Source organism: Pogona vitticeps, chromosome 2 (genome assembly GCF_051106095.1).
Source record: "Pogona vitticeps strain Pit_001003342236 chromosome 2, PviZW2.1, whole genome shotgun sequence".
Taxonomy (NCBI): domain Eukaryota; kingdom Metazoa; phylum Chordata; class Lepidosauria; order Squamata; family Agamidae; genus Pogona; species Pogona vitticeps.
The window spans coordinates 254,051,756-254,079,412 of record NC_135784.1 but is presented as its reverse complement, the minus strand read 5'-3'; the positions used below and the strand labels follow the sequence as shown (position 1 = coordinate 254,079,412).

Below are 27,657 nucleotides of genomic sequence, written 5' to 3'. Positions count from 1 at the left end.
TTGTTTGTTTGTTTATTTATTTAAGACACTTAAATCCAATGACCCCTGAAAACAAAATTCAATTCCAAGAAAATGAAATGCCCCCAAAAAGTAACATTTAATGATTTACTTGCAAGCGAATTTTAAGACTCAAAAAGAAATATAAAAAGGGCATAAAATGCAGGAACTAAAAATTTCAAGACGAAAACTCTTTAAATTAAGATAGGAGGAAAATATATATTCATGCACATTGTAAAAAGGCTGCAGCCATCTTCACAGGTTTGGCTTGCTCCAGCGCCCCCTACCGCCCCCTTCTGCTCCAGCGCCCCCACGCCGCCCCTTTTCGTTCTACCGCCCCCCTGAAAAATGAAATCGCCCCCTGGGGGGCATTATCGCCCAGGTTAAGAACCACTGCTTTAGACATTAGGCGAGCTCTTGCCTTTTACGTCCAACGCCCAACATTTTAGACATTCACCTCGACTTTTCATAAGTCACCAACCACCTACTAAAGGTCACCAGGTGATGTCTTAAACTATATCTAGATAGGTCACTTCAACCATTCACCTCGCGTATCAGCTGGCATGCAAACCAGTCCCGAAGGTGATTCGCCCTCACTCCACCAGAGCAGTGGCAACCTCTATGGCATTCCTACACAGCATACCTTGTCCAGACATTTCCGCCTGTACCACCTGGGCACAGCCATCCACTTTCATCCAGTATTATAGACTTGATCTCCGGCAGGAGTCTGATGCAGCCTTTGGACATGCTGTTCTAGCCTCTACCTTGGCGTGACACCCTGCCTCCGGGTAAGACAGCTTTTTAGTCACCCAGGGTGTGATTCACAGAGGCCACAAAGAAGAACGACAGGTTACCCACCTGTAATTGTAGTTATTCAAGTGGGCCTCTGTGATTCACACATCCTGCCTGTCCTCCCCACTGTCACGCCATTCTGCTTAATGTAGCGGCGGTTGACACAACTGAAAGGGGAGCCTTGGCACCAAGGTACTTATACGAGGAGAAGTACTTATACAAGGGGGTAGCTTCTGCTACCTCAGAAGCTCTAGAACTTTCTGATGAGGCTCCGTACAGGTGCGGATCACTCAGGGTGTGAATCACAGAGGTCTACTCGAAGAACTACAATTACAGGTGGTTAACCTGTCGATACCAGTCCCATGGAGATGGGGTTCCTACTGTAAAAACAAGAGAGAGTTAATCTGAGCAAAGCATGGTTTAGTGTTGGATCCAAACTAGGCACATAGATTGAAAAATAGCTGAAAATATATATACTGTCTTCATTTGATTTTATCTCTTTTTAATATATATACATATATATATATAGTTCCCTTCAAGCAAATCAGTTTACTGGAACAGTTTATCAGACTCTCCTGCTCTCTCACCGACATTCTCTGAGAACTGCAAGCTCTGATGAAACAGTAACTCCCAACACTGCACCAGCTCAGTGGCCAGGTAGTCATGATTTTACTTTCTTAGTATTGTTGCATAGGAGTGTGTGGATTCTTTTTGATGTCAAGCTAAACCATAGTTTACTGCATAAGGGAGTCTAGTTGTGCTCCTTTTCTTTTTTCTTCCAGTTCAAACGTGAGGAAATCAGAACCTTTTATTTTCAGCTTACATTAATCAAACTCAAGCATGTTGTTGAATAAAACTCAGTTTTCTGTTGACCTTACTAGCCAGCTTCTTGACCAGGGACTGAAGTTACTTTCCCATTAACCATACTATGTTTGCCTAGGTTCAGACAACATAGCAGGATGCATTTGGAAACAAAAAGCTTCTGAATTCTCCCACATAGCTGCGCTGGATAAGAAACGGGAGTTGATTCATAAACTCAAAACTAGCCCACATGTCTTCTCATAATGCTAAACTGTGGCTTAGTGTTGCATCTAGATTGGCACAGTATCTAATTCTCTCTCCAACTGTACACTTTTGTGTATTTTGTCTTGAATACAAATGTTTTCACCCTATTGAACAGACTATAGTCTTCCTAAATAAAGTAAATTTCTTTGTTCCTCTCCACTATCTTCTTTGAAAGTAAAAAAAAAATAATATAGGATAGTATTGTAATCTTAGGTACACAATGTTTGCTAAATTTGTAGTAGCAACCCTGTAAAGTAGCAACCAAGCAACCATAACATGTGAATGATAGAGATGTATGTACAGGTATTTTTATAGTGCTGCAGACATGCAGTCAAGTCCTTCATACTTTACTTAACATTGTTTTGTTTTGTGGTTGTTTGTATGACTATATATGCCACTCTCCTCAACGGTTTACCTTTTACCTTTTAGCAGTTTTACCTTTTATCCTTTTAGCTTTTTATCCTTTTTTTATCCTTTAGTTTTACCTCTTGTATGACTTTGTAGTACATGCTTGTCTATGAAGTTATGTATTCAATTTTGTATGGCTCGATGCCATAATAATAAAATGTATATGTTTTGTGGTTGGTATATGGCAACCTGTTTCTTAACAGGGTTCCCATCTTCATAGTTCATTGTCAGTTGACAGGCGTAATGAACTTAGTAATACATCATGAATCAACAAACGAGCCATATCAGGATGTGCAGCTAATGTATTCCGTTAGCTTAGTTTGCAATAGTTTCTGAAGAAATTTTCAAAGAATCAACAGTCCTAAGATCCTGTAGTAAAATTCTCATTGTCACCTTGCAGTAGTATCTCTGGGGAGAAATCAGCTTTATATTTTCTGTGCTTAAATATTAAATTGTCATTTCTTTTTCTAGGCGTCGTGGCTCTGATACAGTTACTGAGTCATGCTGGGGAAGATGTTCAGTGTGGAATCACAGTTTTGCTCTGTGAAATTCTGACAGCTGTCTATCTTAGTCTCTTCATCCATGGTCTAGCAACGCATTCAAGCAATGAGTTGTACAGGATTGTGGCTCATCCTCTTAATGACAAAATGTGGTTTGCTGTATTTGGTGGCGGAGCGAAGATACCCAAGAAAGGACATGTTCAACAAACAAGAAAAATGGGTTAGTTCGTTTTCCTTTTGTTAAAAAAATACCTTAAACTCAATCACTTTCTATTGAACAAATTGATTGAGCTAGCTGACATTTGTAGAATTAGCATTAGGTGTACAAGCAAAGAGGAGCATGTGTGGGACCTTGCACTCCTCTCCTCCTTTCACTTGGCAAGGAATAAACCTGCAGTAGAATTATATAATAATGAAGTTAGAAGGAGTTATAAGGCCATAGAGTCCAACCTCCTGCTCAGTGCGGGAAGCCAAGTTAAAATTTATCTGACAGATGGCTGTCTAACTTTTTCTTGAATGGCTCCAGTGTTGGAGAGCTCACTACCCCCCAAGGTAACCAGCTCCATTGTCATACAGCTCTAACAATTAGAAAGTTGTTTCTCATACTCAGCCAAAATCCGATTTCCTGTAAATTGAGCTCATTATTGTGTGTCCTGCACTCTGGAATGATTGAGCAGATCCTGCAACTTCTCTGTGTGGTAGCCTTTCAGATATTTGAAAAATGCTATCATATCTCCCCCCAGTCTTCTTTTCTGATAGTTGAACCTTATGTGCAAAGCTAAACCTGTCTAAGTATTTCAGTTTTTCCTCTTAGTCCCTTGATAGTCCTTGTTGTCATCCTCTAAACTTGTTTCATTTTGTGTGTATCCTTCTTAAAGTACAATGTCCAGAATTGGACAAAGTACTCAAGATAAGGCCTAACCAATGCTGAGTACAGAAGAACTGGTACTCCACATGATTTTGGAACTATACTTCTGTCAATGCCGGCTAAAATAGCATTTGCCTTTTTTGCAGCTGCATCGCAGTGTTGGCACATATTCTGCTTGTGATTTACAGCAGTTCCAAGATACTTCTCACTCACAGTATATTACTAAGCCAAGTATACCCCAAAGTAGTTGTTGCTTTAGCTGATTCCTGATTTCTTACACATGAAGCTCTAGTTCATTCAATGTGCCAGCAAGACTCATTTCATAGTTTTATTTGCTTGTTGAGCAATTGAGTAGTTTCTTTTAATTCATGATTCCTAGTGTGCATGTGTTGGACAAGTCAGGAATCTGCTAAAGAATTACTTTCTTTCCATGGTTACACAGGTTGTGAGAGGAGTGCAGGAACCTGAGGCCTTGCACGGGCTCTCTTTTGCTTGGTACTTAGTGCTAAATGATAGTTGAACCTTATGTGCAAATGCATCTACTGTTTTTCCCCCTAGCCTTCTCAGTCCATATAAATAAATAACTACATACAATTTTGATATTGATAAGTACTTTCTTGAGAATAACCGTCATTGTACTCTAAGGAGCTGAGTCCTGAAATAAACACATGTAAAATTGTGCTGTGAATTGTTTCAGTATAACTAAAGTAACTGCATTATACATTACATAGGAACAATAAATGGTAGATGAATTTTTGAAAGTTCTGGTATGCAGTAGGCGAAAATAGTTTCTGTATTGTTTCTTCATTGTCAATGTGCTGAAAAACTGAAGGCTTACTGTTCCAAATATTTGGTCAAAAGTTGATTTTTCTTACGTGATAGCCATTTTTTTGTCTAAGAACAGTCTGTGTTTTCTCTCTTTGGCAGGTAGGCACTTCCCTATGCCTAGCCCACACCAGGTAGTAGTATTCTCCATGGAATGTGTGGGGTTTACCAAATCTCTAACAGCCATCAGCACTCATAGTCCTACCAAACTTGCAGGCAAGACATAGCTACAGTTAGAGGCTTTCAAATCCCATGCTGATATGTGGTCTTGCATATGTAGAAATTAGGCTACAAAGAAACATTTCTGTTTGCGAGTCATAACTGGAGGTTTTAATTGTTCTTTATTTCTGCTATCTTACCTACATTAATCAGATTTTAGAGGAAATATATATTGGCTGTTTGTATATTTGGTATGCTCCCTACTAACTCAATTTTAACTCTTCAAAACGGAAGGAAAACCATGACTTGCAATTACCAGAAATATTTCAAATACTTTTTTTGTTCATTAAGGCTGCTTGTTTTGTGTCACTTGACCATGTGCATATATGGCTGTGGATTTCTAAGCATTAGCTTAGCATACAGAATTGTTTAGTGTATAGAGAAAATGAATTCAGTATTCATAGGTTAGTATTATAGAATATGAAATAGTAAATGTAAAATGTGACATTTCTGGTATATTGTCTACTTAAAAATTTATTTTGACTGTATAATGATATGTAATTGGCATAAATTAAACAAAATAGCCTTTGCAGAGAGGTGCTTCTGTAATCATCAGCATTCACACATTCCATTTACTGAACTGTAGCAAAAGTGCTGTTCTATATTCAGATGTCTTTACAAACAAGCTGAGGATTTATCAGCAGGTGAAGTTAGTGTTAAGTGTGAATTAAACTGTATTACACAGATTCAGTACTGATAGTAAGAACTTGAGTTTTGATTGTGGTATGGATTACTTCATGGTTTAAGGTTGCAATGGCTAGCTAATGTCATCACTCAAACATATTTACATGGACATAAGTTGATTTCCAGCTTTGAAGTTTAGGATCAACATGTTTAGTTGGGCAGTTTCAGAAAAGGAGAAGATCTAAGATTGTTTTATGTGTACACTTATCCTGTTTCCCCTAAAATAAGACCTAACCTGAAAATAAGCCCTAGTATGATTTTTCAGGATGTTTGTAATATGTCCTACTCCAAAAATAAGCCCTAATTCAGTGAAACCCCACCCTCCATCATTGTGCAGCAACCAGAAGATGACATGACTGCATTTAAATAAATGTAGATGGTTGTACATGACAAAAATAAAGCATCCCCTGAAAATAAGCTCTAATGCATTTTGGAGCAAATATTAATATAAGACCCTGTCTTATTTTCGGGGAAACGGGGTAATTCAGATTGCTGTGGAAGTGTTCCTCAACCTGAGTTGCGTTAGATAATAAACATATTGAAAAGGCAATACAAAGGTAAAAATAACAAAACTATTCTGAAAATGACTATTTATATTTTTACTTATTGGTTTGTACTGTTCTGTTCTAAAAGATTAAATCCCAAAGCTGCTATTTTGAAAGCTGGTATGTTGCAGGAAATGTTAGCATATTAATGGCTTCGTTCTATCTGTAAAGACTGTAAAAATACGACAGAATCAGCTTCATGTCTCCAACTTTAACTTCTGGACTGACAATGATTACTATATCCTTGTGGCTTTGGTTGTCTTATCTGACTCTTTGGGTTTGATATTCCATATGGACCAGACATTGGTACCATTTAATCCCATGCCTTTGATCACCTTTGATTCAATTATGACAATGACTCTGTATCATCCTTCTGTTGTGATCCAAATATTGGCCCTGCCTCATTGTTCCTCTGAAGATATTCATTGTCTGGGTACTGTCATAGAAGGGGGGATCTCAGACATTGCACCCTCTTGCATTCACTATCAGCATCTCTAGTTACCTTGAGGGACTGGACCTTCCTCTAAAACAGAATGAAGGACTGGACCTCCACAGGATCAACTACTTCATCTGATCCCAGATGTTTTTCAAATTAACTGTGCCATTCCTTTTACCTCTCCTCTGATGGGATATCTGGTTTGCATCATTAGACATGAAGGATACTTACTTCCACATGTCTGTCTGCACATCCCACAGATGTTTCATTCCCTTTGCCTGTAAACATAATTTTTTTCAGTTCAAGGTATTGTTCAGCCTTACTGTTCTGAGGACCAAAGTCATCACCATTTCCCCAATATAGACAGCCAGCTCTATATAGCTTGCTGCAGAATCTGTCTTCATCATGTAGCCCTCATCCTTTGTTTCCTCCAGAATCTTGGATTTTAGGTGAACAGAGAAAAATCTATCTTCCCATCATCTGCCATTCAGTATACCAGTACCTACCTGGATTCTTCTATGACAAAGGTTTATTACCATCATCCTAAGCTTGGAACAGCAGGCCTGGAAAAGACCCTATAGATCACTGAGTCCAAGTCTTGTTAAGGAGGCACAACGGGATATCTCCCACAGAACAGAGTCCAGAAGTTGGCTCAGCATCCCACCCGCTCAGTTGCATTCATACCATGTTTTACTACCTGCACCCTCACAGTCCATGTACTTCGTGGCCTCCACCCCAGCAGTTCATGCTCTTTGTGTGCCTAAGGCGGTGGACTTGCCAACATTGGTTCCTCCGTGCCTTCCAGATGAAGAGAAACTGTGTAGGGCAGTAGTTCTGAACCTTGGGTAACCCAAATATTCTTGGACTGCTATTCCCAGAATCCTTCACTACCAGCTGTGCTGGCCAGTGTTTCTAGGAGTAGCAGTCCAAGAACACCTGGGTTACCCAAGATTAGGAACCACATAGGATTTCGACTTTTGCCTCCACCAGATGTCCATGAAGTGCAAATGTGGTGGGCCCATCTCTCCAACTTGATTATAGGCATGCCCTTTTGACTTGCTCATCTAAACATCAAAGTCATGTACCCACCACGAGATGGGAAGCTTGCTGTTGGGGTTCCATAATTCTGAGCTGATTGGCTTCTGCAATACTAGAATTGTAATATCAGTGTGCTTGAACTTTGGCAATCTTCAAGGTTCTCCAGGCAGTTGAGGTTGTCATCTGTTGAAAAATGCTCCAAATAGTAACAGCACGGTTACTATCAACAGGACAGGATGTGTTAATATTTATTTTATTTATTTATTTATTTATGGACTTATATACCGCCCCATATTGCTACAAGCACTCTCTGGGCGGTTTACAATTTCATTATACAGGCTACACATTGCCCCCGCCAGCAAGCTGGGTACTCATTTTACCGACCTCGGAAGGATGGAAGGCTGAGTCAACCTTGAGCGGGCTACCTGGGATTTGAACCCCAGGTCGTGAGCACAGTTTTAGCTGCAGTACAGCGTTTTAACCACTGCGCCTCACACTTTGTCTCTGGACTTGGTATATCTGGCATCAAGTAGAACTAGTAGTGGATCGTCTTCGGGCATCACAGAATGTACCAGCCTATTCCCTCAGCAGTCATCTTGTTTGATACACAAATTGGAGTTGCATCATGATATTTGATCTGTTCTTTATGTTTTAGAATTCCTCACATCATTGAAAGGAGCAGGAAGTGAGCAAGAATCTTCTTATCCCTTAAGATTTATTTGACAGCTAATTTGGCTTATTGTTCATGAACATTTTTTGGATTCACTGTTTGTTGTTTGTTAAGAGATTTTTGACAGGCCTCCATATCATTGCTACTGTTTGCCCACCTATAACTCCCTGTTCTCTTTCTCTTGTCTTGTCTCAGCTGATGAAGTCTTTGAGCCCTTGGATTCCCATGACATCTGTTTATTGACATGGAAGCCTGTATTTCTTGTGGCCGTAACTTCGACTCAGGGAGCCTCAGAATTCTGTCCCCTCCATTCTGGCTCTCTGTATTTGTCCTTTCCTGCAGACAAGGTTGTGCTGTGACTTTTTTGCCTAAGATAGTTTATGCCTTCCATTTTAATCAGGACATAATGTTACCTGCCTTTTTCTGAAATCTTTCCACTTCTTTGGAGTGAACTTTGAATATCCTGGACATTCACATGTCTTAGACTTTCTGCACATCTAGAATATCTTCATGCGTTAATCTCCTTATTTGGTGTACAGTTCCTAAGCAAGATTGCTCTCTCTTCTCAGTGCTTTGCCCATTGGATTGTGGACTTCATTGTAGTTCCTTACCACATGGCACATTTTCCACTCCGTTGCAAAATAAAGAGCTGTTTTACCAGGGCCACCTCCTTGGCATCTGCTTCCCTGCATGGTGAACCTCTTTTGGACATCTGTAGGACAGTGCCGCGGTCTCAGCTCTATACATTTATCCATCAATATTGACTGAAGATGGATCAGAGGAGATACCTCCTTTGGACTAGGACTTTTCTCTTACATTTTCATATAATATTTATCGCTACTAGTAAAAGAGCTTTTTTTCTTTTATTTGTGTGAGTCAACAAGAACATGAAGAACAACAGATTGCAGTTGTAAATATGGTTCTTTGAGTGGTCATCTGTAAATTCACACAACCCATCCTTCTGCCCTCTCAGTGCCTCTCCCCATGTGTTCATCATGGTAGACCAGTCCTGAGTGGACTGAGCTGAGGCACACTTTTTTATGTGCAGTAAAAGGGTGCGATAGTGTTCTGCCTAAAGTACTCAACTCTAGAAAGTTTCAGCAACCCTCTGTACAAGCAGTGCCCATTTACAAGAGTTCACAGATGATCACATAAAGAATCCATGTTGCAACTGCAACTTGTTCTTATTGTTGCTGGTCTTAGGATGTATTAATTTTTCTAAAGAAGAAAGATCAAGAGATAAGAGAGGAACTGATCTGAGATCAGAGAAGAATTAAAGACCAATATGTCTTTTTTTCCCTGAGCAACATGCTCCATAGTATATTTTTAGAATAACATTATTGGAGTGTATTATATAGCATTAAAATAATTTTTGAAAGAAAGAATTACTTTTACGATTGACTGTCAGTTTTGCATAAACAGAACTATATTCAGATGAAATTTCCATGGTGATGATGCAGAATAGATGGTATTATGCCTGCTAAGAAATGTGTGGCATACTGAGATACAGTAGCTGGATTGGGATCTAGCACACCCCTGTTCAAGTGACTCCTTAGCTATAACATCTACTGTGTAATGCTAAATCAAATGAACTGTGAAGAGATTTCACAGAGTTTACAAATTCTTTTAATAAGCTTCTAGAAATCCATGTTATTCTTCATGTAGCATTCTTAGTTGTTTGGCAGTACAAAAACAAGTAAAAGACAAAAAGATATTGTGCCAAAGTAGTTCTGTGCCAGCATTCTACCAAACTAGCTATTTTGAGCTTCAGATGATAAATGGAATGCAAATTCACTGTGCTGATTGTTGCAGTTTTCCATTGCAAGCTAAGGAATGCTCAAAATCATGCTGTTCCTGCAAAACATGATACAGTTTGTGGTGGCTATTATTAAGAAAAAGGTGTTCCAAAATACTTTTTAGTACATCTCTGAGGTCCCAATATTAACTTAATTCATATTATATATTATAATAGACCACTAACTTTGGACTCATCAGATAGTAAATCATTGATATATACATGTTTTATAAACCTTTTTAATTTCTTTCTCATGTATAATGATTTGCCTTATATTCCAAGAATCTTTATAACTCGTTAATAATTACACCCATAGGAAAGCAAATATTTTCAAAGTCTGTGGGCCTGCATTCCCTTTAAAATGCTTATAACTGATTGATAATCTTTTAACTAATAAATTATTGGTACTTCAGACCTAAACAGCAGTATTAGGCATAGTTATTGGTACTTAAACACAGGTGATGGGAAACAGAAATCCAGAAGTTTAAATATTTTTGAACCTCTGTATCATGTAACACTTTTTGTAAGCTTATTATTCTGTGCCTTCATTTCAATATAAAAAAAGTTGGCCTTTTTTGGTTGAGCTCAAAAATTAATGCTCTGTATTCTGCAGTGCATGTGCATGCTTGTTGTGCTGATTAAAAATACCTTACATTTTGAAATACCTTTTTTAGAAAAATCATCAAGGTAAGTGAATTGTATCCTTAAGCTACATATTTGAATTCTGTTAATAAGACATTTTGCTGACAGAATACAAATATGTAAAAATAATGCATTTTGGTGAAGGCATGCAGTGAAATCATACTTTCTTGGATGCTCAGGTATAAGAGGGAAAATGTGATTAGGTTCAGAAACTAGAGATTACGGTTTTATAAATTGCTAATGCTAAATATAATATTTACTAGAGCTTGTTTTTTTGTAATTAGAAGCTTTTCAAAAGTCTGAGTGATTTGAAAATGAATGTGATATTTCTCTTCATTGGTTTACTATAAAGTTGCATCTTTTTTTCTCTTTGTAGCCTCTTCTCCTATAGATGATGGGGAGAAGCAACACAAACGGTTTAGAATGTCATCAAAATTATCCCCAAAAGAGACTTCACAAGTTGCTTTGTCATCAGTGGAGACAGACTCACCAAATTATAAAGAGAAGTTTATTCCCCCTGAACTTAGTATCTGGGATTACTTCATAGCAAAGGTACCTCTAAAATGTCAGCTGGAGACATGATGAGTACATTTAGTGGAACAAAAATTAGAATCCTGATTCAAACTAGTGCTCACATCAAGGTCTTCAATTCTCTGCCTCAGCTGTGTAGGTGATAAAAGCTCTAATTATATTTTAATTTAAGAGATTGAATTTCTATGATGGTTTTCCAGGCTGTTTGGCATTTTGGAGGATTTTCTTCATAATGTTTCACCAGTCTCTGTGGCCGGCATCTTCAGAGGACAGGAACTCGAACTCTGTGTTCTGGTGTAGTGTGTGGGACAGTAGAGTATATGTAGCTGTGGGATCAGCTTTTTGTTCTTTTCAGGAGATTGGGTGATTATTGTGATCAGGGTGTTTTTTGTTATGGGTGTATTGTGATAAGGGGGAGATGATCTGTCACTGTGATTGATAGATATCGTTAGCTAGCTAGACACCCATCAATCACATTGACAGATCATCTCCACCCTTATCACAATAATACACACAATAATGCTAGTACTATTGGGTGATGTCCCAATTGTACTACCATATTTCCCCAAAAATAAGACAGGGCCTTATATTAATTTTTGCTCAAAAAAAAAAACAACAACACATTAGGGCTTATTTTCAGGGGATGTTTTCTTTTACAGTCATCTCATCTTCTGTTTGCTGCACAATGCTGCATAACGGTGAAGGGCAGGCTTTCACTTAACTGGGGCTTATTTTGAGGGTAGGGTTTATATTACAAGCATCCTGAAAAATTATACTAGGGCTTACTTTAGGTCTTATTTTTAGGGAAACAGGGTATCTTTTGTCTTCGCTGGAGGAAAGGTGGAGTGCCACAGGACATGAAGGTTGCAAATATCATCACATTGTATGAGAACAAAGGAGACAGCAGTGACTACAATAATTACCGTGGCATCTCTCTTCTCAGCATTGTAGGGAAGTTGCTTGCGCGTGTTGTGCTGAAGAGACTCCAGGTGCTTGCAGACAAGAGTCTATCCAGAATCACAGTGTGGATTTCGAGCTAATAGATCCACCACTGACATGGTATTTTCCCTCAGGCATTTGCAGGAGAAATGTAGGGAACAACAACAGCCATTCTTTGTGGCCTTCATAGATCTTAGAAAGGCCTTTGATTTGGTTAACAGAGACAGCTTATTTAAAATACTTCCCAAGATTGGATGTGCACCTTGAATCCTTAACATCATCAGGTCCTTATGAAGGACACTGTAGTTTTTGATGGCTCAACATCAGATCCCTTTGACATCCAAAGCGGAGTGAAAAATGGCTGTGTCCTCATGCTGACCCGGTTTGGGATGTTTTTTGCTGTCATGCTGAAGCACGCCTTTGGACTAGATCAGATGGAAAGCTCTTTAATCTCTCTATATTGAGAGCAAAGAACGAAGTCCAGCTGAAATGCATGCAGGACTTTCTCTTCACCAGTGATGCAGTTGTTGTTGCGCACTCTGCTGAAGACCTCCAAAAACTCATGAATCGTTTTAGCAAGACCTGTCAAGACTTTAGACTAACAATCAGCCTGAAGAAAACACAAGTCATGGGCCAGGGCGTGGACTCACCTCCCTCGATAACCATCTCCTCACAAGAATTGGAGGTTGTTCATGACTTTGTGTACCTTGGCTCAACAATCTCTGACACACTCTCTCTAGATGTCAAGCAGGATAAACGCATTGGCAAAGGAGCTACCATGTTATCTAGACTCAGAAAGAGAATATGGCTTAATAAGAAGCTGCCTGCATATACCAAGATCCACGTCTATAGAGCCTGTGTCATGAGTACACTCCTGTACTGCAGGGAGTCCTGGACCCTTTCTGCAGAGCAGGAGAGGAAGCTGAACACCTTCAATATGTGTTGTCTTTGATGCATTTTTGGTATCACCTGGCAGGACAAAGTTCCAAATAGAGTAGTCCTAGAACGAGCTGGAATTTTTATCATGTATACATTACTGAAACAGCGACATTTATGTTTATTCAGGCATGTCTTGAGAATGGCTGACAGTCAGATTCCAAAATATCTCCTGTATGGAGAATTAGGACAGGGAAATCGCTCCAGAGGGAGACCAGAGCTGCGATGCAAGGATATCTGCAAGCAGGATCTGAAGGCCTTAGGAATAGACCTCAACAGATGGGAAACCTTGACATCTGAGTGTTCAGCCTGGAGGCAGGCGGTGCATCATGGCCTCTCCCAATTTGAAGAGACACTTGTTCAGCAGGCCAAGGCAAAGAGGCAGTCACGAAAGCAGCAAAATCAGGGAGCTGGACAGGGGACAGATTGGATTTGTCTTCAGTGTAGAAGGGATTGTCACTCTCAAATTGGCCTTCTCAGCCACACTAGATGCTGTTCCAAGTCTTCCGTACAGAGCACGTTGCCATAGTCTCTTAAGAGTGAAGGATGCCTAAATTGGATGATGTCCTAATAGTTTGCTATAGAACTTCATGTAGTTCATTCACAGTTTCAGTTAATTTGAGGGCAGAGTTACTTGAGGGATACATTTTAGAGAATATTGTCAAAGCACAAGCTTCAGTTGTTCCTCCTAGGGCCATTTAGGAGATCTTTGTTCATGTCAGAAGCAATCCAGGAATGCTTATAGAGTGAAAGGATTTGCCAGGGACATTCTTCACATAATTTGGGGATGCTCCTTTTCTGTCTTCGTTGCATTCTCTTCGCATTTTTTAATTCTAAGAATGGTACTTATTTTGTTATGTTGTCGAAAAGATTATTTTGGATTTGGAAACAGCAAACACATAAGTGAGGGAAACATTAAAAATTAAGGAGACAGCAGAACAGAAAGCATAAGCAGTTAAGTAGAAGGGCAAACAGAAACCTCATATTTCTTCTGCAGGAGCCTCTGAACAACAAAGAGTGGTTGACTCCGGGATCAGTAGTTGTGCAGTACTTTTTAAAATCTAGGTCTCTGCTGAAGCTCCTTGTACCATTCATCTTGGCTCTTTATGTATATTTTGACACCCTAAGTGTAGATGCACCTGTTCATTAAGCATGCCTAGCTGCCACCTTTCTTTATATTTGCATTTTACTAACTGGCAAAATGAAAGCACAGTGTACGGTGGTGCGTCGCTTGATGATGATAATCTGTTCTAGCAAAATCGCTGTAGAACAAAATCCTCGTCGAGCGAAATGAAAAAGCCCATGGAAATACATGGGTTCAGTTCATTCCAATGCGCGAAATACCTCAGCATCCAGCGAAGATCCTCCATAGGGCGGCCATTTTCTGGTTCCTATAATGCGAGGAATCCATCCTAAAACACAGCGGGGAGCCATTTTACACAGTGGGGAGCCATTTTGAAAGCCCAACAATCAGCTGTTTTGATCGTTGTTAAGCGAAAAATCGGTTCTTGAAGCAGGGAACCAATCGTCATTAAGCAATTTTTGCCTATTAAAACATGGTTTTGCGATCGCAAAAGCGATAGCAAAAACTTCATCGTTAAGCGATTTCTTAGTCTAGCGAGGTAATCATCAAGTGAGGCACCACTGTATTATTGATCTGCAAACTGATAACAGACATCAAAGCATAAACACATTCCAGAACTGTCTAGCCCAGTTCTTATTAAAAAATAATCATCCTTGAAATTTTCACCCCATAACAGTGATTCCCAACCTTGAGTAACCCAGATGTTCTTGGATGCAATACTCAGAAACTGCAGCCAGCACAGCTGATAGGGAAGGCTTCTGAGAACTGCAGTCCAAGAACACCTGGTTTACCCAAGGTTGAGAACCACTGCCCCAGAACATCTGCGGGTAAACCATTTATCAATTGGTTCTTTCCCCAGGTGATCTCTAATAAATTCTGCTTATCTGTCGGTGTCTAATAGAAGCTTTAGCACTTGGTGTATGGGAAATATTGATGCATCCCACACTAAACCTCCTTACAATAACAAAGATCATCCACAATAGACTGTACATTTGTCCATTGCTGGATAAATGGAAATGAATGAAACTAAAGTGGAGCTTCAAGCTATACAATACCCACATCTTAAAGGGATGGTTATCCTTCGTGAAATAGATCTCACACCTCTTGCACCCACCCATTTACTGTATGTATGGTGAAAACAGTGAAAATAGGTTGTTTTCATTGAATGAGTGCAACTGTCATGCAGTGTGGTAAACATTTATCGTATTTTTCGCTCCATAAGACGCACCTCTCCATAAGACGCACCAAATTTTTAGGAGAAGAAAACAGGAAAAAAAATCTGTTCTCCTAAAAATTGGTGAGCCTTATGGAGAGGTCTGTCTTATGGAACACAACCTAGGACCCTTTGGAGGCTCACCCAGACCCCCTGAAGGGCAGAGGGGGCAAAATCACCACCTTCTGGGGCTCTTTTGAGGTTTGGAAAGCTTCAGAAGAGCCCCAGAAGGTGGCAATTTCGCCCCCTCTAGCCTGGTGGGGGGCAGGGTGAGCCTCCAAAGGGTCCTAGAGTGTGTTCCAGGACCCTTTAGAGACTCACCCTGCCCCCCCAGGGGTCAGAGGGGGCCAAATCGCCACCTTCTGGGCTCTTTTAAGGCTTGGGAAGCTTCAAAAGAGCCCCAGAAGGTGGCGATTTGGCCCCCCCTGGACCCGTGGGGGGGTGGGGGTAGCATGGCAAGGGTCCGAGGGGGCCTTCCAGACCCTTGCCACGCAACCCCCCCCCCCCACGGGGCCAGCATGGGCGAAATAGCGACCTTCCAGGACCTTTTGAGAAGCTTTCCAGCCTCTCAAAAGGTCCTGGGAGCTGGCGATTTCGCCTGCACTGGCCCCGTGGGGGGGGTAGCGTGGCAAGAGTCTGAGGGGGCCTTCCAGACCCTTGCCACGCTACTCCCACCCCCACCCCCACGGGGCCAGCATGGGTGAAATAGCAACCTTCCAGGACCTTTTGAGAAGCTTTCCAGCCTCTCAAAAGGTCCTGGGAGCTGGCGATTTCGCCAGGGCTGGCCCCGTGGGGAGGTGGGGGCAGCCTGGCAAGGGTCCTGGGAGGCTCCCTTGGACCCTTGCCACGCTACCCCCACCCCCCCACGGGGCCAGGGGGGGTAAAATCGCCAGCTTCTGGGAGTGTTTTGAGGCTTGGGAAGCCTCAAAACACTCCCAGAAACTGGCGATTTTGCCGGTGGGAGGAGCGTCGCAAGGGTCTGAGTGAGCTTCCAGGACCCTTGCGACGTTCCCCCCACCTGGAAGCTGGCGATTTCACCTGCGCTGGCCCCGTGGGGGGGGTGGGGGAGCATCACAAGGGTCCTGGAAGGCTCCCTCCGTCCCTTGCGACGCTCCCCCCCACGGGGCCAGTGGGGGCGAAGTCACCACCTTCGCACCATAAGACACACAGACTTTCTACCCCCCTTTTGGAGGGGGGAAAGTGCGTCTTATGGTGCAAAAAATACGGTATGTTAGTGTGTCGTGGCACCTGTTAGAAAGCCAGTCTGATATCCTTAAGATTTTATCATGCAGATTAAAAACTTCCACATCAGAAAACGCATAGGTTGACATAATTTGTTAAAGCCAGATAGAAAGAAAATTCTAACCTGTTTTAAGGACAAAATATGGGAAGGAAGCTTGTTATCAAATGACAACATGTTAAAAGAAAGTGGAAGCCTGTGAAACATGCATAAAATGTGATTCTTAGCTGAACTCAGAAAAAAGCTTGTCATTTTTCTTGTTTGCATTTATGAAGACAAAAGCAAGTTAATATTGATTGATTTAAACTTTAAAGACTCAGTTAACCATCCCTGAAGCCAAAACAAAAACCTTTCTGAAACAAAATAAAGCAAGGGCATGTGCTTTTTGTGTTTGTGTATTTTTCTTGGATGGAAATTTAACAGCTCTTAATTTGTCTCTTTAGCCATTCCTTCCAACATCACAAATAAAATTTGAATATGACTCAGAGGAGAGTCAAGAAAGCAGTGATGAAGAGGGTGATAGCACATTCTCATCAGACTTGAAGTTTCAAGAACATTCAAATTCATATAGGTATGAAATAATTTGAAATTTGATTTTTTTTAAAAAACTTTACTATTATATACCTTTTTGTATGTGTGTGAAATGGGTGATCTAGAAAATGGTAATAAACATTCTCTCCATTCTTAAATGGCTCATTATGCATATTGGTGCATTCATATTTTATCCTCTCACTGTACTTCGTGTTTTCTAGTGTGCGGTAGTCTTTGTCTTTCAAAAATTTTCAAAAATTTTAGGACGAAAACACCTATCTACCTTATGAGTGTTCAACGATAGAAAAGCCAGTGATCTCTCTTTCTCCTTCACTTCCCCCACTTTTTAAGAGTAATTATTAATAAAGATGGGGATGTTTTTTTATTTACATCATAATTTAAAATTATTTTATTTTATTCTAAAAATCATTGAATTTGAGTTTTACCCACCTTGGATAAAATACTGAAATTACATGTGAAAGGGTGAAATGATCCATGTTAAAGCAGGAAGTATGCTAGTCTTTTTCTAATAAACAGGTGAAAATATTGTTTATGCATGAGATATATGATAAAAAAAAAGATGATGAAAAGTTTCTAGCATCAGTGAAGTTAGGAATGAGAACTTACACAATGTCACATGACAAAAACATGTGACAGAGTAGCCATCATTATTTAGCATCCCTAAGTAAATGTGCTGGATGATACATCTGATTTTAAAACTTAAAAAAAACTAGCAAAGAAGCTATGTTATTTTTTTACAAATGCCAAGAAAGCTTTTGATAGGGTGGAATATAAATTAATGGTTTGATATCCCAAACACTACCTTGTTAACTACACTGATATATTACGAGAGCATTCAAAGAAATTATTTGCAAGGTAAACATAGATTTTGTGAGCAGTGAACAATATTTGTTATGTATTGGAATGAGAAAGTGAGAAATAGAACATAGTCTTTTTCTTTTTATGAACTGTTGCAGAAGTGTATATTATCAACGTATGTGCGATATTAAGGAGCACTTGAACTCAGGTCTTCTGAGTCCTAGTCCATCACTTGGTCCACTACGCCACACTGGCTCTCACTTCCTTTATTACAGAGACTTCACAGAGAGTGCATTTTTACAGGTGAAATGTTTAGCACTTTTGAAAGCATCATTACCAATATTCTGTTTGGATAAATTTGGAGTTGAATAACATTTCAGTTTTTCCAGCATCCCTTCATAGCAGTTAGACTGGCTTGTACTGCCTTATAATAGAAAGAAAACTTCAAAACAGTTGGAAGTAGGAGATCACTGTTCTTTGTCATAGAAAAATAATCAGCGTATTTCTGTGTTTTAATCTTTATAAATGACTTCAAGAAAGAAGAATAAATGTTTGTTTATTCTGTTTAGCTGGTCACTCATGAGATTGGCTATGGTTCAACTGGTTCTTCATAACTTGAAGACTTTCTATCCTTTGGCTGGGCATGATCTTTCAGGTAATCCTGCATGAACGGTTTTTAGGGTTAATGTATATTATAGAGCCACTCCAGATTTACCAGATGAGTTAAGTTACCTTCTTTTTCTCATGTGCTTACTTGTGTTTATTTATACCAGCATAACTATAATTTCATCTATCATAGTTGCACATTGCTGCTGGTTCTCAACCTTGAGTAGACCAGGTGTTCTTGGACTGCAGTTCCCAGAAGCCTTCACCACCAGCTGTGCAGATTGGGGTTTCTGAGAATTGCAATCCAAGAACACCTAAGTTACCCAAGGTTGGGAACCACTGATTTAGAGGAATTCTTAAAAGAAGTGTCTTCTGACTTCATTTTGATAAAACAATGTACCCTATTTTCCTGTTTATAAGATGACCCAATGTATAAGACGACTCCCCCTTTTCTAACCCCTAAATTTGAAAATTTGCACAATCACACCCCTTTGGTCCTGAAGCCCTTTCATGGCTGCTGTAGGATCAAAGTAGTGTGATCCTGCCGCCCTTTCATGGTTGTGTTACCCACTTCCTAAGCCCTGCGGGGCTTAGGAAATGGGTAACGCAGCCGTGAAAGGGCGGCAGGATTGCACCCCTTTGATCCTGAAGCCCTTTCATGGCTGCTTTAGGGTCAAAGGGGTGCAGGTGTGCTGCCCTTTCACAGCTGCTTTACCGGCTTCTCAAAAGGCAGGGAAAGCTGCTGCCTTCCGTGTATAAAATGACTTCCAATTTTTTTCTCTAATTATTTAAGTTAAAAGTGTTGTTTTATACACGGAAAAATATGGTAACTAAATCAGAGAGCTCACTGCAGGAGCCTATCTTTGTAATAAGTAATCTTTCAGTTAGTACTATTTATTTTAAAAAATCTAGAGAAAGGCAATAACTAGGGGAGGATTTCTGTGCAATGTCATTTTTTTCCTGCAACTTGTGTTTGAGTTTATGAGTGGATGTGAACATGTTTATCAGTAATCTGGTGAGAAAGGCCACGTTACCCACAGACATGTTTGAACTTACTTATGGGTTCAAATGTAGGTTGCAGAGAAAATGTGCAATGTCATAGAAATCTTCCCCCTAGAACTTAGCAATAAGGCATCAAATATTAAGTAATATTTGTAAAATTCCTTACTGTGTAAAACTCCCTAATTTTTTTTTCTGCCTATAGGCTAGAATGCATATGCCTTTGAGGACTGTCTCGTGTTAAAAAATGAAAATAATGAATAAATGTAATCCTAACTATACTACGCCACAGGCAAAATCCTGTTACTTAGCATAGTACAAACAATGTAACATTTGTAGGTGAATTTCCCCAAGCTGGGAACTCACTGTAGACATTATCAGTTGCATACTGAGTTGTATAACTCAGTATGCATCTATCTAGTAATGTCTACAGTGATTTCTTAACTTGGGCTAATTTGTCGATGAAAGTTACGCCATTTGCACAAGAGAATCTTTATTGTTTATATCTATAAAGCTTTTTGGGTTGGGCTAAAGAAGTTTAATTTTCATTCAACAAATAGCTAGCTAGCTTTAGATTTGTTTTAACAACCACATCGCAGTCCTTCCCTCATTTGCACCTGGAATTTTATATGTACATTTGACCTGCTACAGAACACCTCTGAAATTGGTAAGAGCTTTGATGGGGAAAAAAACTATATGTTTTCCTCTCTGGGATATAGTGTTACTCATGTAATGGCAGCAACATAGTAACAGAAAATATTTGGTATGAAACATTGCAAGGGCGTACTGCTCTTTATTGAAGTGACTTTAGTTAAATAAAGTTGCCTTTTCTTTCTGTAGAGCTTCCCGTTAGCTCCCCACTATGTCATGCCGTTCTGAAGATACTTCAACGCTGGGAACAGGTTCTGCTCAAACGACTTGAGATGCATGGTGGCCCACCAGAAGACTTCATTTCTGTTCATACTTCAGAAGATGCATCCTCATCTGGTCCTGCACTTTTACGCCATAAAGTCCTTCTGGAACCAACAAACACCCCTTTCAGGTAAGCACAAAGAAAGAAATGAATTGTATTAAAATATTTTTGTATATACTCTAATAATGTATCTGTAGTAATGTGTTATGACAAAATTCTGAAATCTCTATTTTTCACTATCCTTTTAATATGTCCCATTCTACACTATCACTAGTAAATTTGATTTTAATTAGAAGTTTATAAGGATAAGATGCATGTATCATAAATGTGTTTGTTTAAAAGAAAACAGAACAAGCAGTAAGTTCTTTTATCTCTGCATGGAGAAAGAAGAATAGATTTAAATATGTTTGTTTCTTGTTTATTTGTTTCTAAGATTCATTCCACTTCAGTTGGCTAAACATTTGCAAAGGGGAACTATTAAGTTTTCTGCACAGCAAATTAGTTCTACTGTAATTTGGTTTAGAAATTAAGAGTTTCTAAACTCTTAGTTTTGATATATAGTGATTAGTTTTGATATATAGTACTTACATTTGACTAAAAACAAGAGAGGATTTTCCTTCTGAGCAGACCATGCATGTGAACTACTGGAAGACCAAATAATATTTGCAAAGTCATGTGGGCCTTTTCCAATCCAGTCTGCTAACCCATGCATAATATCAATATTATATGACACCAATACTAAAGGACTGCATTGATTGCCAGTTTACTGAACCTGATTCACAATTCTGGTTTTGACATTCAAAGCTCTAAATGCTTTGGTACTTGGCTAAGAGACTGCTTGCTTTCTTAGGAATCTGTCCAGATGTTAAGATCTTCAGGACAGGCCCTCTTGAGAATACAAGCTGCAGAAGCCCACTAAACAGACAGAGGGGAAAGAATTTTTTTCCTGTGAGGATCCCTTATTGTGTGATGTACTCCCTTCAGAGCCACAATGAGCTTCCACTCTTCCTGCTTTTAGAAGGAGTATGCACATCTTTCTAAACTGGCGCATAGTGTTGTTCACCTTTTTTGATAATTTTAACTGTTTGTAGATGTCCTGATTTTAATGGCTTTGTAGTCTTATTTTATATTAGTAGATTTTAATGATTCTGTGGTTGAATTTGGCCTTAGTGTGTGTCATATTTTATGATTGCAAGCTGCTTTGAGTCACCTAGTATTGGAGAGATAAGATAGAAATATAATGATGAGGAGGAAAATAAAGCAGCAGCATAGCAATGGATTTTGGACTTCAGGAGTGTGCAACATTAGCAATAAATAAGCAGTCAAACAGCAGTCACATTTAAGTGCCAAATGGCAATAACATAAAGAGTCTTACAGCAGAAGAAAGTTATAAAAGCAAGCAATACCTGAGTATCTTGTAAGCAGAAAATGTCATGTGTTAGGAAATTAAGAGCAGAATTAGTAAAGAATATATCAGAAAGGTTTTGTTGTTGTTTAGTCATTAAGTCATGTCCGACTCTTCGTGACTCCATGGACCAGAGCATGCCAGGCCCTCCTATCTTCCACTGCCTCCCAGAGTTGGGTCAGAGTTGGTAGCTTTGATGGCACCGTCCAACCATCTCGTCCTCAGACATCCACTTCTCTTGCCTTCACACTTTCCCAACATCAAGGTCTTTTCCAAGGAGTCTTATCTTCTCATGAGATGGCCAAAGGATTGAAGCCTCAGCTTCAGGATCTGTCCTTCCAGTGAACACTCAGGGTTGATTTCCTTCAAAATGGATAGGTTTGTTCTCTTTGCAGTCCAGGGGACTCTCAAGAGTCTCCTCTAGCACCACAAATCAAAAGCATCAATTCAGAAAGGTTAGAAAAGTCCTAAAATCAAAGCTTAAAAAGCTATAAATATCCACTCTGTTACGGCTGCAGTGCCATCTTGTTTAATGTAATACAAGCATAATAGACTGAACTAGATACTTCCGATCAAAGAATTATAAAACTAATGACCTTGCATCATGCACTGTCTCCATGCAGTGACATTGACTGACTGTGTCTTCTACTGAGTAAATATGAACATAGAATGCAACAAATCAAACAATCAGTTAAGCAACAGAAGATAGGTCTAGCAAAATATATCAGGGAAAGTCAAGAACCATTTAGAGAAGTTAATAAAGATTAAAGAAACAAGGGAAGCCTATGGAAAAGAGGAGTTAATTATACTGTACAGTGAGAATAATTGTGGAATAAAGCATTCCATGGCTAATACCTTAACATCCAGGGAAAAGCCAACAGTGGAAAGACAGGGCAAGGCCTGAGAAAAGGACCCCTGAAGAAAGAAAGTGAAGGGCTTATCCTTGCAGCACAAGGGCAAGCATTCCATGTAAATGTGATTAAAACCCAGATTGAGAAATCGTTTGATGACAGTAAATGTTGGTTGGGTAAAGAAACAGAAGAAACAGTGGACCAAGTGGTTTGTGGCAGAAAGAAGATCATGTGAAGAGATTATTTGAAATGGCAGCATTGGTTGCAACAGTAATGCACTGGAATATCTGTAAGAAATATAATATACCAGTGATCAAAAACTGGTAGAACCATAACACTGAAAAAGTTGTTGAAAGTTGAAATATTATGGGACTTCCAGATTCAACACACCTGATTTGATAATTGTTGAAAGGAAGCAAATGTGGATACTAAATGTGGTAATGTCTAAGGATGTTAGAATCAAAAAGAAGGGATTTGAGAAGATTGCCAAATCCAAAGACTTGAGAGCAAGCAATTATGGCAAAAGAAAACTAAAATTGTTCCAGTTCTAATTGGTGCTTTAGATACAATACTAAAAAAGAAAACTCTCTTTTTCTGCACTCAGGCAGCTTCAGAGATGCTGATCACACTGGAAAGGGTCCATTTAACAGAAGTAATCTCTCTTAAAGTAATATTTCTGTCTCCTGGGGAATCACTCCAGCCCAGCCAACAAAAGTAGAAGTCCTATAGTTGAACCACAGTGGTCCAGCTTGGTCACAGATAGGAGTCAGGCTGAAGTGCATTTCTCTCTTTGTCGTGTGGTCACCAGGAAACAGACTGCACCAAATTGCAATCTGCATATTTCTCAGTTTGATCATACCCTTGCATTATAAATGTAAATGAGATCACGATAAATCACCTGCAGAAGGCTGCCTTACTTGGAACAGCATATATTTTAAGGAAATGGCTACAAATATCCTAGGTCCTTGGAAATGAGCTTATAAGGAAGTAAATCTAGCCAACATTTCATGGGCTGTGTATAATGGAAATAATAATAATATTAATAATATGAGTCTCAGTGGTCTCCCATTAGAAGACCATGCAGCAAATTGAAGATCCAGGAAGTCAACAGCTTGGATAGTCCAAGGTCTTTGAGGAACAGACATGTTTAGCCTGGTGAAAAGAACTTCAAATATTTGAAAGACTGTCATGTGGAAGATGGAGCAAACTTGTTTCTTTTATGTCCTGAACTAATGGATCCAAATTATGAGAAACGAGATTTCACTTAAACATTAAAAAGAATCTCTTCACAGTAAGAGCTGCTTGAAAATGGAGTTTATTTCAGAGGGTGATGGACTCTCCTTCCTTGGAGGCTTTTACGCAGATAGATGTTAAATGGCTATATTAGAGGCATATTTTAGCAGTGAATTTCCTTCTTCAGCCAGATTTGGAGTTGATATTCCTTGGGTCCCTCCCAGTTTTTCACAGAATTTAATCACAGTTCTACAAGGTAGGTCTTGACAATAGCACGTGTTCATTGAGAACCTTTTTTTAGTTTCATTGCCATACTGCCGTGAATATCACACGTGAATATGTTTCTCTGTGGCGTAGTGAACAATTTCAGTAGGGGATATCCTTCCTCCATGTTAGAATTAAAAATACAAGTGAAATGACTGTTTGAGAAGAGAAGAAAATGGCTCATGCTTTGGAATGACAGTGTTTTTACTGCTTATTAACAGTTCCATTGTGTGATGGAGCAGGTGCCACAAAGAATATCTCTTGCAGGTTACATACGGTCTTATTATTATTAATAACATCAAGAATTTCATCCGAGAAATACAGGAACACACTTTTCAACGTTATATGATTTCACGGCCAAGAATTTAAATAAAGCATGAGATTTTATTTTATTACCTGATGCAAATGTTTCACTTCTTAATGTTTTGAAATGCTTAGTTTCCCATTTCACTCTGTGTTTTTCCCCCCAAGTAATATCTTCTGAAATTTCAGCATGCTTTAAAAATGTTTCTCTGTCATCTTTAGGTCTAAAAGTCGCAATGCGCTGTCTGTGAAGAGACTTTGGCTATATCTCATTAAACAAGAAATGGTCCAAGAAACCTTCATCAGAAACATATTTAGAAAAACGAGGTGCTTAAATGAGGTCTGTGTTGATTTTAAATATCGACAATATTTTGAATATCCTCCATCTGAGCATAAAACATTTTGTGGGTGAAAGTGTGGTGCAGTGAATAGAATGACAGACCATGATTCTGGAGACCAGATTTATATCCCTGCTTGGTCATGGAATGTTCTGGGGAACGGCCAGTAAAACCACTCTTTGAATATCTCATATAGTGGTGTTTCGCAAGACAATTTTAATTCGTTCTGCAAAAATTATCATCTTGCGAGGTTCCCTATGGAACCTTATTCGTCTTGCGAGGCATCGGTCTCGAGGGGGGAAAAAGTCTTGCGAAGCACGGCCATAGAAAAAACCGTCTTGCGAAGCACCATAGGAGATCGCAAAAACCAATTGTCTTGCAGGTTTTTCTTCCCCTGAGGCAATCGTCTTGCGAGGCACCACTGTACCTTGAAAACCCTATTAGGATCATTATAAGTTGGATGGCAGACAATAACAAAACATTTGAAACGTTGCACATAGTTGCTACAGGACATGGACACATTATGTTGCTGAGGTAGAAGTCGGTAGTAATTATAAAATATTAAAATTGATTTTTTTAAAATCTTATGGTCATCTGCCTACCTCCTAACAATATGCATTTTCATTCAGTAACTAAAGTCTCTCATTGAAGGAGATTCAGTACTTAAAACTATGCTGACCCTCAATCTCTTTTCATAGCTGTACCTTCGTGAAGTACAGTGATGCCTTGCATTATGATGTTAAATCGTTCCAGCAAAATAGCTGTAGAACGAAAATGTTGTAAAGCGAAAATAAAAAAGCCATTGAAACGCATTAAAACCTGGTTAATGCGTTCCAGTCGGCTAAGAACTCACCGTCCAGCGAAGATCCTCCATAGGGGCGGCCATTTTCGGGAGCCTGTGCAGCGAAAAATGGCTCCTAAACACAGCGGGGAGCCATTTTGAGCATCCGGCGGCCATTTTGAAAACCTGATGATTAGCTGTTTTGATCGTCGGGAAGCGAAAATCCGTTCCCAAAACAGGGAACCGATCATCGCACAGTGAAATTCCCCCATTCAAAACGTCGTTTTGCGATCGCAAAAACCTTGTTGTAATGTGGATTCGCCGTTAAACGGAGCAGCCGTCTTCCAAGGCACCACTGTATCAGGCCTTAATTATTAATTCCTGGCTGTTTAAGAATTCCACTTTAATGCACTGCTCAGATCTATTACTCATTATTTTTGTCAGATTATCTTACATGCAGGAGTCATGTTCAGTGAGTCTTACCACACTCATTTTATATCAACTTTTTTCTTATCCTTTCTTTTAATTTTGTGAGCAATTAGAAATGATAAACCTAAAAGGTTCCTCGGTTTTATTTAAAAAAACCACACACAAATTAGTATGAGCTTAATATTGATATTTAAAGGTAACAGAACTTCATGTAAGTGTGGAAGACGTCCCTTAATGCAGTGACGGTGAACTTTTTTTGGAGTGCCCAAACGGCAACACAAAATTAACTTCTTTATTTCAAAGTGCCAACACTGCAATTAAAACCAGAATACTAAGGTTTTAGTTTACAAAAAACAACTGCTCCTGCACCTCAAGGTGCATTTTTTTTCCTATGGGTGGTATTAACAAAGAAATAATTACTGGTCCTCCAATCATCCATTCGGCTCGACTGGCAATGGTTGTCATTTCACTCCTCCACTGGACCACTGCACCAGCAGAGAGGAGTGCCAGAATCCAGGATTGGAAGATGGGTATTTCTCGATGGCAACTTATGGCTCTGTGTGCCAGCTGTGGCGCATGTACCATAGGTTCGCCATCGCTGCCTTAGTGCATTCATCTAAATAATGAAGCAGAATATATCAAATCTACTTAGAGAAACACTCTCAGAGAAGTGATTGGTATGCTACATGGACTTGCTGCACAAAGTTTACTCTTACTGCACATGCATGAAGTTACCCAATTTTTATGTTGCTGTCCATTGTGATGCAGGAGTTAAATTGCAGTATTGCAGTCAAGACTCTGCTCACAACCTGAATTCTAACCCAGCTGATTCAAGTAGCTGGCTTACTCATCCTTCCAAGGTCGGTAAATTGAGTACCCAGCTCAGTGGGGGAGGGGAATGTGTGGCCTGCATAATTAGCATAAAACATTTTGTGGGTGAAACCACTTAGAGAGAGCTTTATATATTGCAATGGGATAATATATAAGCCACACACTTGGTCTAGAATTGAGTGTCAGTCTCATCTTCTCTTTTGTCATGTGTTTTTATATATATATATATAGTCAATAGAAGACCAAAGTGAACATATGAAAAATACTTCAACAGAAGAAGCTGGCATCAATAAGGTAGAGATGATAGCAATAGAAACAGTAAGATGTAATGCAAGTAAATGTTTTAATGGTTCGCTATGTTTATTTCTGTTCATTTTGCTGGGTTGGCTGTTGCCAAAAGCTAATTTTCCAGCCACCAGACCTCTTGGATGCGGACATGCTCCTTTCTGGTTCATGGACTTATCTGAGTGGAATTGACTGCAGCGCAGGATATAGCATACTTTCCAGTGTATAAAACGACACATTTTCCTAAAATAATTAGATGAAAAAATGAGGGTTGCTTTATACATGGTAGTAAGGAGGGGGGAGGGATTAAAACACTTTAATCCCTGCTTTCACCCTCCAATTTTTCCATAGAAAGTGTAGGGGGAAAGCACCTGCCCCACTTTCTTTGCAAAAAATGGAGGGGGAAAGCAGCTTTTTGCAAAGAAAGTGAAGGGGAAAGCACTTTCTCCCTCCACTTTCTTGTGAGGAAAGTGCTTTCCCCCACCATTTTCTTTACAAAAAGCTGATTTCCCCCTTGCAAAAAGTGGAGGGGGGGGAAGCAGCTTTTTGCAAAGAAAGTGGAGGGGAAAAGGACCTTTCTCTCAAGAAAGTGGAGGGGGAAAGAAGAAACGATTTCCCCCTCCACTTTCTTTGCAAAAAGCT

The 27,657-nt window shown here is 39.5% G+C and overlaps 1 protein-coding gene across 5 annotated transcripts in view; it reads left to right on the top strand.

The window, feature by feature from the left end:
• Positions 1 to 27,657, top strand: part of DMXL1 (Dmx like 1) — a 108,996-nt gene that overhangs the window by 63,603 nt on the left and 17,736 nt on the right. For 4 of the 5 annotated variants that reach the window (XM_020780062.3, XM_078386240.1, XM_072992428.2 and 1 more), the window contains exons 27-34: positions 1,319 to 1,446; positions 2,734 to 2,982; positions 10,861 to 11,036; positions 16,871 to 16,998; positions 18,347 to 18,432; positions 20,223 to 20,424; positions 24,574 to 24,691; positions 26,962 to 27,024. In XM_020780062.3, coding sequence (XP_020635721.3) covers positions 1,319 to 1,446; positions 2,734 to 2,982; positions 10,861 to 11,036; positions 16,871 to 16,998; positions 18,347 to 18,432; positions 20,223 to 20,424; positions 24,574 to 24,691; positions 26,962 to 27,024 — 1,150 coding nt within the window. Of the gene's footprint in view, positions 1 to 1,318; positions 1,447 to 2,733; positions 2,983 to 4,557; positions 4,672 to 10,860; positions 11,037 to 16,870; positions 16,999 to 18,346; positions 18,433 to 20,222; positions 20,425 to 24,573; positions 24,692 to 26,961; positions 27,025 to 27,657 lie in introns of all 5 variants that reach the window. The other variant, XM_020780061.3, reaches the window with a different exon arrangement.